Source organism: Cololabis saira, chromosome 4, assembly GCF_033807715.1.
Source record: "Cololabis saira isolate AMF1-May2022 chromosome 4, fColSai1.1, whole genome shotgun sequence".
Lineage (NCBI taxonomy): Eukaryota > Metazoa > Chordata > Actinopteri > Beloniformes > Belonidae > Cololabis > Cololabis saira.
The window spans coordinates 31,366,928-31,382,678 of NC_084590.1; the positions used below are offsets into that span (position 1 = coordinate 31,366,928).

General features: G+C 38.8%; 1 protein-coding gene across 5 annotated transcripts; it reads right to left on the reverse strand.

Annotated features, from left to right (window-relative positions):
- Positions 1 to 714: 714 nt before the first annotated feature.
- On the reverse strand, positions 715 to 10,048 carry fosb (FBJ murine osteosarcoma viral oncogene homolog B). Of its 5 annotated transcripts, none has more exons than XM_061719421.1 (6): positions 9,782 to 10,048; positions 9,215 to 9,402; positions 6,732 to 7,115; positions 6,155 to 6,262; positions 5,311 to 5,655; positions 715 to 4,240 (listed from the first exon to the last, which is right to left on the reverse strand). In XM_061719421.1, the coding sequence occupies exons 1-6, from the start codon at positions 9,843 to 9,845 to the stop codon at positions 4,187 to 4,189; spliced, it is 1,143 nt and encodes a 380-aa protein (XP_061575405.1). In that variant the 5' UTR covers positions 9,846 to 10,048; the 3' UTR covers positions 715 to 4,186. The 5 variants fall into 5 exon arrangements, with proteins under 5 accessions (XP_061575405.1, XP_061575404.1, XP_061575402.1 ...); XM_061719420.1 differs by having other exon boundaries at positions 715 to 5,153; XM_061719418.1 differs by having other exon boundaries at positions 715 to 5,655; positions 6,762 to 7,115.
- Positions 10,049 to 15,751: the final 5,703 nt, after the last annotated feature.

The window sequence follows — 15,751 nt, forward strand, 5'->3', positions numbered from 1 at the left end:
CTATGTCAGCTAGTTACAGTTTTCATATAGTTAAAAACAACAGCTAAATAATGTCTTTCTTTAGTCATCCATTAAGATCAGCTGAAGAGGTCAGGCTGGACTTATTTTTGGTTTTTGATAATGTTTCATTGGTCATTTAAGTATAATGAAACCTTGGGGACATTGGACATTTTAAATCATTAAAGAGGCTTGGGGCCTCATCAAATTTAGAAAGAAAATTTGGACCACCACTGTTCGTCAAAAGAAGGACAGGCACAACAAAAATCCTCTCAACAAAACATCTCGTGCACTTCAAGATATAATAAAACAAAAACAAAGAGTAATGAATAATTGATTATTAAAAGGGTTTGTGACATCAAATTATATGTCAAACACTTTTTTGACATCATACAGCATTTTTAGAGTGCATAAAGCAAAAGCATACAGAAAATGAGGTGCACCCCATTTTCTGTATGCTGTTTGTCCTACTCTACATCGTGTTTTGCAACCTGCCCTGTTCTTCTTTGCCTGAATACTCGTTAAACGTGTTAAATGTGACAGTGGACAGAAATATTTTGTACGGTACGGTCAAATGTATTTTTATATATCACATCTAAAAACAACAAAGTTGACCAAAGTGCTTTACAAGCTAAAAATAAATAATTAAATTGTAGTCTATAACTGAAAGAGCTGACACATTTAAATCCAAGAAGCATTTAGTTTATAATATGATCTTTATTTTCATTACTCTTCAAAATCTAAAATGAATGGCATTTATCCAAACCATCGTTAAAAGAGACAGCTTACCCATATTTTGCAGTTGACACAAAACCTCATAATGTAAACTTTTAAAGATGGCTAAACGTGACAGAGGCTGATATGTGAACAAAGGGTTGGAGAGCAGGGCTGCGAAGGCAAGAAATATGTCACATTTTTTGGTCCTCTTCAAGGAATAAAACAATTTAGAATGAGGTTGTCACATAAGGCAACAGTGATGAGCTGAAAATCAGTAAGTTATATCATATACTTGGGAAAGTATATTGGATATAATGTAACCCACATGAGTAAGTTGTGTGTTTACCATGTGCCTTACATGACATAGTTGATTTATTAATTCCACTTTTGTATTTCTGAAATATTTCACTTGATCATATTTCTGAAATATTCAGCATGTGGGTATGGAAACCATTACTCGCAGGATAAAGGATTATAGAGTAAATTGTACAAAAAAAGGGAAAGTCCAAAAAGAAACTTCGATTTAAAAAAAAGGAATGAAGTTTATCAAAATCATTCAGAAATGTTGGAGTCCTGCCAGTCTGTATGGATCATCAATAAATGCATAACATATATTTTCAGATATTATTTCATGAAGATTGTCTAAAAATAAATGATACTTTGTATATTTAGAATAACTTTGATAATACTGTAACACATGTCAATAAGTAAAGCAATACATCATCACACCTGACGTATAGTAGCAGACAGTCTGATTACTGCAAGATATGCTACATTATGTTCATCCAAGAGGATTGTTAAGTATTGCATTTCATATCTGGGATACTATGAAGTCAGAGCACACATGGGAATAGTGGAAAAATATAAACATATAGAGACATTCACCTCATCATAGAAAAATAGGAAAGCTCTTGTTCATTTTATGTAGTTCATACAGTACAAGTAGATACAGGCAGGTTCTTTCTCTTACGACTATTTGCTGCATATTTTTCTGTTGGTTTTTGTTTTGTTTCCGTTTTTTTCTCTCTATGTCACAATTCATTCAATTCAGTAGCAGGCCAATTGCGATTGTAATCTCACAGATCTCAAAAACAAATTTGAACAATTTGAAGAAAGAAATCAGATAAAACAGTTGGAGGTGACTGGGGACGTACTGTGGAGTGCAGAACAGTACAGGGGCACTCATAAATCACACTTGTACAAATATGGCAAGCAGTTGATATCAACCAGAGTGAATTCACAGGGCGATTACTGGGCTCTCAGAGCTTCTGCTGTCAGGAAACCATGGTTGTTTTCCAATTGGAGTCAAGCAGCGTTTTTTAGTCACCTGCAGGCTCACTACTAACGTATAACGTTTCACTTTCAGTAGGTTACTGTCTTATCATTATAGTCCAATATAAGTAGCACCACAAAGACGTATATACATGAGAACTATTGAATATGTTTTATGCTTATTCCGACACCAAAACATTTTTTTTTAATCACATTTGTATTTGGAGGAAGTCAAAAGGCAACTCGACATCTGTAAAAACACAGTCCTTATTCAACATATGAAACGAGGTCTGCCCATATTCTGACCACCAAGAGCCACATTGGAACAAACATTCGTGGCATTAATCTGGTCATTGTTTGGATTAACATGTTTATTTAATGAAAATATTTATTTAATATATCTTATTCAGGAAATACATTCATAAATCTCTTTTAAAATCTCAGACATCTTTTCTTGGGTACAAAAACAAAATGAACTTTGGCACTATAATGTTCATTAGTCAAACCTAAATCTGGTTCTCCTTCAAACAAACATTTCCGTAAATATGTTAAATGACATGTTTATACTGGACAGAAATGCATACTGCATTAAAATTTTGATGTTTAAAATGAAACAAATTAATCAATATGTTGTTGTCTGAACACATTTAATATGTCTATTAACATTCAATCATTAGTCTTTTTCCTCACTTTACACTCAATTTATAAAGTGGCATTAAGGTGTCAGTAGCTTTGGGACAGACCTCACTGAGAAACAAAGGCGTTACCACAACCTTATAACATTATCATTATAACATACATTACATGTAAGTTGGATAGTGCTTTATATTGTTTATAAAACATAAATATACACAGAAAGAGGCAGTGACATCGTGCATTGTGTCCAGGGACAGGGCAGTACTCTAAATTCATTATAAATGTTTTTCTTTCTTTTGGCTTCTTAAGAAAAAAAATTCCTTTTACCTTGTTCTTCATTAACAAAAATATCCCATTAATATTTGCAAACATTCATTCTTTACAATCATGGTTCATACACTTATACATATACATGTTATCTTTTTAAATGTATATGTATATTGATGTATAATTAGAACTTTTTTTGTAGTGCACAGCATGCCTCCAAAGTTGCCAAATGAAAATACAATAAAATAATGAAACAATAGTTACAAAGCAATAATAATAGTAACAGTTATTAGGAAATATGTTGAATAAAACAACAAAACAAAAATTAAAAACAAGAAATGGCAACGGTACAAGAGAAAGCAGCAAGGTCAATGCAAAACAGTGACTCACACAAACAAACAAACAATAAAATATATAACAGTTCTCACTCGAAACATCCAGAAAAAACAAGTTTTACAAATTCACAGGCAAAGAAAAAGACGCTCACTCCACAACATCAGCCTGCACGTTCTTCCCATTTTGTTTCCAGGTCTTTTTTTGTGCTCACTTGCCACATCAACCTCCATAAAGAAAGAAATAAATGGGCCAGGTGCCTCAGAGTGGACACACTCACAATAAACGCTCCCCCACCTCATCTCCATTCAGAGAACGGAGGGGCAGAGAGGCCACTGAGCCCAATGTTTAGAGGTTGTCTGAATCACTATATTTTGAAAAAATAAAATAAAAATGAACAGCTCTCCTTAAAATAAAAGCATTGGTTCACATCTGACCAAAACTCTGAGCTGGTGCACTGCAGCAAAACATCTTTAGCTTCAGTTCAGAGACTTGTAAGCGATGGTGGGAATATATGCATGTAGGCCCTGGGTATCACGGCATACTGATACGGAGCTGTTTTTCTGAGGTCACCATTCCACACTGATGCCAAGAGCAGACGTGCTTTTGTCTTTTTTGCTTTGTGGTTGACATTTGGAAGAATCCATCCTCTACCTGGACTCCCATAGAGGCTGTCCTTGTTGCCTGCACCTCCTTCCTCAGATTCTACTTTATTTCTCTCCAGCCTCACAACAGATGTGTTTAATCTTCATTGTGTGAACATGAAAAATGGCTCAGCAGAAGACAGTGGCATCCATCCTGGATTGTGTACTTGTCAGTTATGCGTCTATGTGCGTGTTAAAAGTATGCTGCTGCTGTTCACTGTGAGCAATGAGCTCCAAGAAAAAGATGCTTCTGTTTGGGTGGGTCGTATCCATATCCTTGAATGACTGGGTGCAAAAGCGCATGTTAGTTGCGTCGCCTTTCACTCAAGGTCCCAAGGGCTCTCGGGCGTCATCGGGCTCTCGGGGGTCGAAGACTTCAAAGAGGTGGAAAAACATAGGGACAGGAGAGGAGAAAACAGAGATGGGTAGAGATGGGTTGCATGGCAGGTAGGCAGATGGCAGAAGATTTCTTTTTTTAAATTAGAGAAGAAAGCACAAGCTTTAAAGGACGCTGTGACATTCAGATCCCAACTTGCCAAGTCCAAGCAGCAAATGAAGCAGCATAGGTAAGCCGAGCAGATGAAGAGTTAGAGGTAAGCGAGAGATCAGCAGTCTGTCTTCCACAAGAAAAAACCCTGAACAAATTGTCCATCCATGTTTCAGACTTGCACAAATACATTCAACAAGTGGAACAGGGAGAAAAAGGATGGAAAAGATGAGCGGAAGAGCACTAGCAGAAGGGCAACCGACAGAGGGAACAAGGTCGGGGCACTGGTGCTTGTTGGGGTGTAGCACGATCACGTTGTTTTTTTACTCAATGAGAGTATTGGAATAAAAGAATTCATTGTGAATTAATCTAATAATTCAGAGCATTTAGGCCTGGCAACATGGACATTTCTAAGTCAGTTTTATCCAATATTCATGCTCTGTTGCAAGTATGCTCCTTGATAAAAAAATAAGTATTTAGTCATAATTTTAGCTCAATCTTAAAGGTTTGATCTAATCTGTAATTATTTGTATGGCTCTTTATTGGAATGCTTTTCAGAAGGTGGAAACTGGGACCCAAATTATTTTTTGTTCTTCTTTTTTAATTTGGTAGACTGATTGGTACGGTGCATGTACTTGTCTCAGCCTCTACTTCCAGCTAGCACCATGTGTGCGTGTTAATATGCGCATGTATGTGTCTGTCGGTCAATCAAAGCGCTAGCAGCGAAGGCGAGTTCAGGGAATCAGATGACTGCTCGCTACTGCTGTTCCGCTGGTTGGCACTGACCCCGCAGGCTCCCTCTGGGTAGGTGAACACAAATGAAGATGTGTATGAGGTGTTGTAGCTGCCAATAGCCGCACCGTCATGGTTAACACCACCACCACTGTCACTGGCCACAAGGCATGGCCCACCAGGTGCTGGCTCACTTGAGCCATAGAAAGAACTAGAAAACTCTACCTCCTGCATTATTCCTGGTGGAGGCTGCTGCTGGACTTGCTGCGGCTGACCCGGCGGCTGGGGCTGTGTGGAGGACGGATGGGCTGTGTAGGCAGGAGGCAGATAGAAAGAGTCTTCCTTCACGCTCAAGCCCACAATGGAGACGGGAGGCTGTAAGGTCTGGGGAGGGAGCTGGGTCTGCACTGGTGGGAGCTGCGCTGAGCTCTGCTGGGCCGGATCCTGGTAGGGGATCTTACAATTTGGCTGGTGGGCCACTAGGACAAACTCCAGGCGCTCTTTTTCCTTTTGCAACTCCGAGATCTCAGCCTCCAGCTCTGCCTTCTCCTCCTCCAGTATGTCCGTCTCCTGTGAGCATAGTTGCAGATAATGAAAGAAATATGGGAAAAGGGCAAGGGAGCAAGACAAAGGTGGGTGAAGTGTAGGACGAGATGTGCAGTAGAAAGAGAGAAGATAGGACTATTAGCTACATTCAACTTCTGTTTATTTGGTTGTTTGTTTGAGAGGATGTATCTATCCCAGGAGATGTGTAATTCTGCAGGTGATATGTAAAGTGCTGTAGAGAGAAACTTAATTAGGCTCTAAATATTGGAGGTACAACAGTCCCTCTCTCTCTCTCTCTCTCTCTCTCTCTCTCTCTCTCTCTCTCTCTCTCTCTCTCTCTCTCTCTCTCTCTCTCTCTCTCTCTCTCTCTCTCTCGAACAATAAATGTCTTTATCACAGCTAAACTCCCCATTACCATCATTTTCTCTTATATACGCACATGCAGACATGTATTAAAATAATCTACGATGCAATGGGAGGTTACATAAAGTGTATTATTGTCCCTTATTCTGGCAGAACTCACCGACTGTAATCTGTCTGTTAGTTCCCGTCGACGGTTTCTGCATTTGGCAGCAGCCAGCTTGTTTCTCTCTCGACGAACACGTCTCTTTTCTTCCTCTTCGGGTGTTAGCTATAATGAAAACAACAAACCATATGTATTTAGAAAAAAAGTTTAGATTTTTAAACTGGAAAATATAATCATTATCTCCAAGCAGCATTGGTAAATGTAATGAAATAGGAGGTCAGATTCACTGTGAATTTGGTTGCTTTGTTTAACAACAAAAAATAATATAGCCACATGTTTTCTCTTTTGTATTTTAAAAAAAAGGACTATATAATAGATTTTCTCAATTGCACTAACCTGTTGGTGCCCTCTTTCTAACCTGGTTTTTAAATCTATCAGATGAACATGTACAGTACAAGGATTCTGTAAATGTAGTCCCCTTTGTATTTATTTCTCACATCCTTGAAAATTTATTGAAAACCAGATTGACAATTTTCGAATTGGTTCATTTTGAGTTCAGTCTAAGCCATTTACCTGCACTGCGTGGTACATGTATAAGGTCAACAAAAAAATCACCAAGCAAACACAAACTTACTAACACACCAACATCTCCATCGTCACTCACAGACTCGTCCCTAGTACGGCGGCTGCGGGGTCTGGACTGGCGGATGGGGCCGGGTGCTGGCCCTGGGGTTTCAGAGCTTGGAGGGGTGAAACCAGACACTGAGGAATAACTAGGTCCTGGCATATCATAAGGGTCAAGCAGTGATACGGACTGGGTCATGGTGGTGGTGCCAGTGGAGCCACTCTGTCCAGAAGCCTGGGAGCAAACGAGGGTTGGCTGAACCATCCACTGCAGGTCCTGACTGGTGGTTATGGCGGTGACGGTGGGCACAAATGAACCGGGCATCTCACCTCCAAGACTGGTCCCTGGCCCGCTGCCCACAATGCTCAAGCCAGCACCTGCTGACACACACTCCTGAACAGGAAATTTAAACAGTTACATTTTACAGAGAATGGAGCCATTGCACATGAGAAAATATATATTTACAATGTCAGAAGGGGCACAAACAATCTTGCATTTGTGCCATATCAAGAAAATAATGTTAAAAAATTACTATATAGCCAATTATCCATAAGGGGCCCATTAAAATAGTCTGTAGCCTATTGAGAGTTCATGAAAAGCATGACCATGTTATATTTAAAATTAGAAACATATATTTCATGGGATTTGTTTCTTTTTTTTATTTTACTCTTGCTAAAAAAAACACCCCCAGAATAACAGACAATTTCTGGCTTACACAATATCTCGGTTATATGATCTGTTAGTTCCCTATGAAGCTATCAGACCCCTGAGGTTCATCTGATCTGGTTTGTTGTGGTTCCCAAGAACCAGAACCAAGCAAGGTGAGGCAGTTCAGTTATTCTGCTCCTCACAAACTTCCTGTAGACCTGAGGTCTGCGTACTCTTACATTAAATACTTAAGTACTCTAAGTACTCTACTGCCCTTACTTTTTAACAACTTGTGCTTTTTATTATTTTACCTCTTTTCTTATCATGTTATTTATTTACTGTTTAATTGTGTCTTGCCGCTTTTAATGTTGAAAAGCACTTTGAATTACCTTGTGTTGAATTGTGCTATACAAATACACTTGCCTTGCCTTGCCTTATATAAATTAATAACTAAATGAAAAGGATAAATAAAAATAAAAACAACATAATGTGTGAGAGTAGGTTTCATGTAGTCAAATTTACAGATGCCGATGGTCTTTTGTGCCTTTGTGTTCTTTGATGACGAATAGATTTACGATATATATATATATATATATATATATATATATATATATATATATATATATATATATATATATATATATATATATATATATATATATATATATATATATATATGAAAGCAAATAAAAGGATATGTATGAAGGATATATATTTCTGTTTTTTCTGGATTAGTTTTGCTATTGTTTGGCAGGCATTAATATAAGCACTATGCTTCTGCCTGTGCCTTTTCAGTCACTATTTTATTTTTCACCCTACGGCGTAAGCTCTGCGTCGCTTTAACGCGGAAGCATAATTCAGGCTTTAGAGCCGCCCCTCCCTCGTTACGCCCCCGGTGTTCCCCTTGGCAACGCGACGCAGCGCTCCAAAATAGACGTGCATGTACGTCACGGCGAGGCCTATGGGAAAGCAGAGCGGAGCGGTTAGCGGGGGGGCGGGGCTTCGCTGCTGACGTCAGAGAGTTCCAGTCCTCCGGTCTTCCGCTCTGCGGCGTGCTGTCTGTCGGCGGAGCACGTTGTCAGAGCCGCCGGTGTTACTACCAGCTACACACCGCCGGCAAACGACACTAATGTTGTCTGGCTGCAGTAATACAGCCTCGTGGTCATGACTCTCTTAGGCAACATAAAACCGTGTTGTAAAATAGATACATTACACCACAAGCTGGGGTATATAGGTTTTAGACTACTGCACAATTATTTAGTATTTCCTTTTACGTAGAACTAATTTTATTATGTGGCGAGTTTAAATTGGTATTACTTAGCCTATGTAAACCATTATTATGTTGTTATGGTGAAGAATGGGATGGGTCAATAGCCTGCTTTAAGATAAACATGGTCAGAATAAAACTTCTTTAAACGTGATATTGGGAAACATGTCCCTCTGTTAAAATAAAAATAAGATAAAAACGTATATATATATATATATATATATATATATATATATATATATATATATATATATATATATATATATACATATACATACATACATACATACATACATACATACATACATACATACATACATACATACATACATACATACATACATACATACATACATACATACATACATATATGTATGTATATGACATATGTATGTGTATATATACATATATATACATATATATGTCTTGTGAACACATGCAGGTCCATCTATAGGACCTCAAAACAAACATCATGAAGTGCAACATTTATTCAAGCTTAAATCAGGTTTAATCTATCAATTTGACATGGGCTGCATGTTCTTATCTTAACAGAATCCTGTTTTTAACTTGCACTTACCTGGGGAGCACTAGTGGTGGGCGGGCTCCCAAAGGAGTCCACGGAGGAGAGATACTGGGACTCTATGGATGGAGACGAGCTTCCACGGGATCCACTGTCGGGGTCGCCGGGGAACCCTTGGTACATCTCCCCGGAGGGGCCGAGAGAGAACGCGACGCCTGCAGTTACCAGAGAGTGACCGGTGTCACCTGCAACGGCAGCGCACATGTTAACCTTACTAAGGAAAAGGTTCTGCGGACAGAAAGTTAATGCTGTTATATAGGGTTAGATTATGAAAATAAAACCCTCAAAGTTTAGATTTTTTTTCTTGTGGAATAAAAAAAAGCACAACGTCCATGCAAATTGTTTTCAGATGAATAGGCTAATTAATAAAGCGTGTATTCCCATACTTTAAAAACACGTTATTTCATAGAATGCCATATAAGCAATTATTATAGAACCATTTCTTTAAGATATAAATTGCCAGATGCGCCACGGCTGATGTTGCCTTATCCAATAGCGTTTTTTTTTTTTTTATGGAAGCAAATTGCAGCTGAATTTCTCTACGCACAATTAAAATTGCCTTACCGTGGTTAATGTTTTTGTTATTCCCCGGTGAGATGCTCTTGGTTTCGTTCCAAAAAAGTTGCATGAAGAAGCTTAATCCAGTTCCCCGCGTTCAGGGGGGATTGCCTGGTCCAGCTCACTCCTCTTGAGCGAGTCTTCTCGTGTTATAAATCCTCGGAGTACTTCCCCTTATCGGCTCGTGAAAAAAAAAGGTTGATGTTATAGATCCATAAAGTCCGTTAACAGGACGCCGGAGGACGCAGGCTACTGTTACGGTCCACGCGAGCAGATCTCTGATGAATGAAGCCATCCTCGCATGGAACCAAGTTTCTAGCACCGAAGTCCCGCCTCGGAGTTCCGCTGACGTACATGACCATATTTGTGCCTGATGTTGTGTTTGGTATCCTTGGTGACGTTGAGGGATTCCCTCTCCCACTGAAATGGCTAGAAGCTTACCTCGCCGACGGATAATAATAGACTTTTTTTTTTTTTTAACTATCACATGCACGAGATATTTCTCACCGTCTGACAATGTCTGATAGGAAATTTTAAGAAGCCTAAGAGTGATAAATATGGAAAATATCTATTTAAGACTACAATGCGTCTAAGATTGGAACATTTTAGGTAATGGCTATAGCACATTGTAATATTCCTATAGGTTGCTGTTTGTTTTATCTTGGGGAGTAATTGCGTTCATTTATTTGCAATTAATGCTACCGTACTCTTTATGTAGGCTACTTTATAAACTTTTGTGTGTATCCAAGAAGGGACTACTGTATTATATAGCCACATTGTTTTAATTTTCCACTGGCCACCGTCACTATGGCTTGACAGACAACCAAAAAAACGCTAGGATGATTTATGTATGCCAGAGCTCTGTTGTAGCTGCCCAGGGACGGAATCCCGGCAGCAGGCGAGGGAAATCCTGTTGAAAAGTTTCTCAGGACACGCCCCGGGACTCCTCTGTGTCTGCGAGTTTAACGACTAATGAGAGGGAAAGCCTCCTTTTCATCCGTGCATGAACACTCCCTGGCTTGAAATCAGATAGGCTATACCATTTCACAGAAACTGCAGGTTGGAATAACTGCAATTTGAGAAATATCTTCAAAATGTTAAGAGGCATTTAGAGTAGGCAAGAATCAGGGCATTAATAATAATAATTCGCATTCAAGCCTCTTTCTCGTCACAAAAACATTATGCCGTTAACAGTGTCCAGCCTGTCCGTGTACAGTGGGCAGCAATGACGGAAATCAGCGCCTGTCATTGCAAACATCGGCCGAACGAGCAGAAAGTGATTCATTCTTAATAAAGCCTACATGCGGACAAGACTGTGGCAGGTGGGAGGTTGGCTTTCCTCGGGGAGTTGCTCCACGCAGGGGCGAAAATCCCGTTTCATAGTTGGGGGGGACAATAAACAGTAACATTTAAGAGAATAAATCCAGGGGGGGACAAGGAATAAAAGTTTTAGCCTTCCTTTAATACAGCATTTTGACATTTTCAACTCTATCTCGCAAACAGGCAGAAGACCTTTTTTAGAGTAATACAAAACAATGGTATTAGGTGGAAGGTGGCAATAATACAGCACAGCTGACATAATACACTGCAAAAACCCAAAATCTTAACAAGAATATTTGTCTTATTTCTAGTTAAAATGTCTCATTTTTGTTAAAAAAAATCTCATTACACTTAAAACAAGACTCATCACTGGAAAAAAACAACAATTTTCACCTGTTTCAAGTAGATTTTCACTTAAAATAAGTAGAAAAATCTGCCAGTGGAACAAGATTGTTTTGCTTATTAGATAAGCAGATTCACTGGCAGATTTTTCTACTTATTTCAAGTGAAAATTTACTTGAAACAGATGAAAATTGTCAAATAACAAGTTATTTTTCTGGTGATGACTCTTGTTTTAAGTGTAATGAGATTTTACTGTTTATTATTATTTTCGATTTCGGTTTCGGCCACAAATTTTCATTTTGGTGCATCACTACTAAATACTACTGCATTGTTCCAAAATTATTAATTCTGTCTCAAATTATTCTAGGGGGGGACAGCTTTACTAATGGGGGGGACTTGTCCCCCCTGTCCCCCCCGGGATTTTCGCCCCTGGATGGATGGATGCGGGAAGACTGGGTGACGATTCATGAATGAACATCTGAAACACAAAGCCTACCTTCATGGTGGTGATGTCAAACAATATGGGGCGGACATATGCAGCTGTGAAAGGGCTGCAGAACAGACGATGTGTGAACAGGAGAGAGCAGAAAGGGAAGAGTTTGGTATAACAAGTTAGGCTATTAGTCAGAGCAGCATGGACGTCATTGACGAGGATTCACGGAGGACGCTGAGTCCCATCCGAGCTGCCGCTACCGGGTCTGTGCGGCGGTACCGGGATGACTAACTCCGTCCATGGAAGTGGTTCACGATGGGGGACTATTAAGGTGAATAATGGCTAATAACGCACACGGACAGCCCACATTCACGACCAAATAACAAGATTAAACAACAGACCAGAGTAGGATTAATCATAGTAAAAGAAGCTAAATGATAGTAGTAGTAGTAGTAGTAATAATCCACCGCTGTTTTATAGTAACAAATGCTTATGCAACGGTTTAATTGATAATAAAATAGAGTCGATGACAAAAAAATATGTATTTCCCTATTATTATTTATAGAAATATTCAGAAATAGTCAGCAGTTCTATATTAAAAAAGAATGGCTATTTGTGTTTTTAAAAAAAGTGATAGGAACCGTGCGATCCACGGGTTTGCATGTGTGTGTGTGTACAGCGTTCTGTCGCCATGGATACGCCGTCGCCGCTGACGCAAAGACGTATAAATTTGGTCTTTTTTGTTATGCTGCGTAGCAACCGGTTTCCGTGGCAACGCGCTGTGGGCAGAACCACACAATATGGCTTCCGGATTCTTTCTGTGCAGCGTACTGTAGCAGACGCGAGGTTAGTTTGCATAGACTGTTGTTGTTTTTATCGCCGTATTAACCGTTAGCAACTGTTTTGTTTTGTTGTGTAACGTCGGGCTGGAGCGAGTCATTTAAAAGTTCAGTTATATCACTTTAACCACTTTTTATAATCTTGTTTTTACCGATAAATAAACTCGTGGGTAGCAGGCGAAACACGAGCACTCGGTGGTTTAACGCTCCAACATGAGGAACAACTTCCTTATTAAACACAATATCTAGTATTCTGTGGCAAATGGCCTGTGATTATCATTATAACGATGTCACTTTGCCAAAACTTTTCATCCACATTCAAATCCTTTCAACTGAAAGTATCTTTTCAGGATTTACACACACTGTAATCAATGCTTGGTTTAGTTAGTTAGTTTTATTTGGCCCATTAGTCAATCAAAACATGCACCACAGTAAAGCTGGATATATAAAGAAATGAACCAAAAAAGGTGCAGACTGAAGCCGTAGCTTATAATTGGGACAGCTTGGGACATTATTGTTTTTTTTTATTATTACATTTTAGTCTGCATGTTTCACTATACATTTAAAACATTTTAAAATGTGTTTTTGTGCAAGCAGTATAGAAACAGCAGTAAAATTGGGTTTATTTATCCATGAGGGGAAATATGTAATGTTAAAGGTTTTCCTCAGGGTTTCCGTATGGTCATGTTTACATCAGTCACTATTTCTACACTTAGAAATGTGGTATAGTTCAAGTGCAACTGTTTTGCTTTCTCTGAAGCCTTTTATTTATAGAGTTTTTTGATAACTCATGTTGGTCTAGACTCCAGTCAAGCCAGGTAAAAAAAAACCCCACAACAAAACAGACAAACCTAACAACAACTACAAAAAACATAAAAATAGTGTCGGATGCCCCTGGTGTGCTTTGTTTTGCTTGTCCCGGTCTCTTAGAGTACTTTCGGGAAACCACTAGCTTGCACTCTGCACATGACGCCAGCCCCTCTGTTTCCTCGAGGAAGGCTGGGCGTGTTTGCCTGGTCTGGCCCAAAATATTTGTTACCAGGCAACGACTAGGCCTGTCCCAGTTGAGAATGGTGTTGTGTACGCCTCTTTTGGCTCCATATCCCAACAACGTTGCATAACTCTCACAGGCTTTCCCCACCTCCCTGAAAGAAATATGATCACTTCTTCTCTCTCCAGCCAACCAAAATGTCTCATAACCTCATACCATAGTTTTTCCTTTCAGCCACTCAACAGGTTCCTGCATACTTAGCTGTATTCAGTCAGAGCTGCTACCAACTCAGCAACTCAGCACAACAAAAGTGAAACTGAGCGTAGGAGTATACGCAAAAAACATGTTTGAGTTGTCTTTCAGGTCAATCTTTAGATTAAAATCCCCCAAGTTTATTGTTATGTGATCAGTCATGTGGGGGTTCTGGTCTGTAATTGTGCAATAAAACTTCAATTCTCATCTAAATCCAGTAATTCTTACTTGGCGAACCTGAAGGCCTCATTGCACGCCTGTGTAAACATGCCTTGTGTATACTGCATTAACTGAAACAGCAGAATTTAAATTGAAAACTTAGAGTCCTGGCTTTATTAATATTTCAGTTGAGATTAAAGCACAAACTTTTGAACTTCTGACATATTTTATTTGTCACAGGTTTCTTTTTTGTCTGGTGTCATATTTTTTTATTCTTATCCAGTTTTTGCTGTCAGTACTGCAGAAAGTCAGAATTTCAAGCCAGACAGATGAAATGCAAGTTAAGCACAGGCTTTGAGAAAATAGTAACCACAGATTTTTTTAGGAGGCTGCACCAGTTTCTGAGATCACACCAAAGTTGGGTTGTGACATATTTTATAATGTTACAAGCTGTTCATATTATTTTCTGCTAACTTCTGTTTTCTAGATGGTGTTATAATCTTTTGATGCAACTATCAAAATTAAGATATACATCAGCTGCCCACAGTGGTATTCATAATTTCAATGGCACTACAGGCTTTATAGCTTTTGACTTTGCATCTCTCCATCTGTGACATTTATTATGAACACCATATCTAGAAAAAGAGAAAAAGATCCGATTAGGTGAACGAAAGGTCAGGGATCACTGTGAACTCAGGAAGTATTTACTTGTAAGCATATTTAATGCCTTATAACCAAAGAAGGAGATTGTTATTTTTATTAGACTTATTGTACACGCACACACATGCACACACGCACGCATGCACATCCATACATATATATATATATATATATATATATATATATATATATATATATATATACATATGTACTGTATATATACTAGTTCAAAACAATACAATTTCAAGCACGTGTCTGTGAGGCCTACATAGTTACTTGTGATCTTTAGTTACACTACAAAGTGAGATTTCACCTTCAGGCTCAGCCAAACAATATTTAGACTCACTTACTTCTTCTTTCCTAACTGTGCATTTTTGAGCACAACTTCAATGAACAGGAACTCATTAACCTATGGTAACCATCTGCTGTAAATTTATCTGAACGTGAAGAACCAAGTGCATCATTTATAGTTACAACTTTCCGGTCTTTCTTAAACCTTGCTTCAGCTCACATCTTTGTTGCAGATCACTTTTGTCCTGTTTACGTTAGCTGTTCTTATGTTTATATGGAGTAATCCTCATGTCTGCCTCTCCAGTTCAGTATTGAGCTCGTGTGTTTACCCAAACCAACACAGCACACACGCACAGCAATAATTTAGAGTGATATGTGAAGAAGGTAATGTGCATGCGTCATCGGCTCGTTTGCAGACAGAAATGTTGTCACGTCACAGTATTCCACTCAGCAAAGTCAGTGTTGAGCAGGTAAGTAAGGCTATGCTTGACCATTGCATGGCTGACACCCTTTAAATAGGTCCAGGAACAATATTTTATCATATACATCATACACATGCATGGCAGAAAAAAATCCCAATTGCAGTTGTATTAGCCCCAAATTATTTACTTTGATTGCTATCAATCTCAACTCATTGGTGTCCAGTTACAAACATATTAACCTAATTTTAATGCTGTTATAAAATGTAG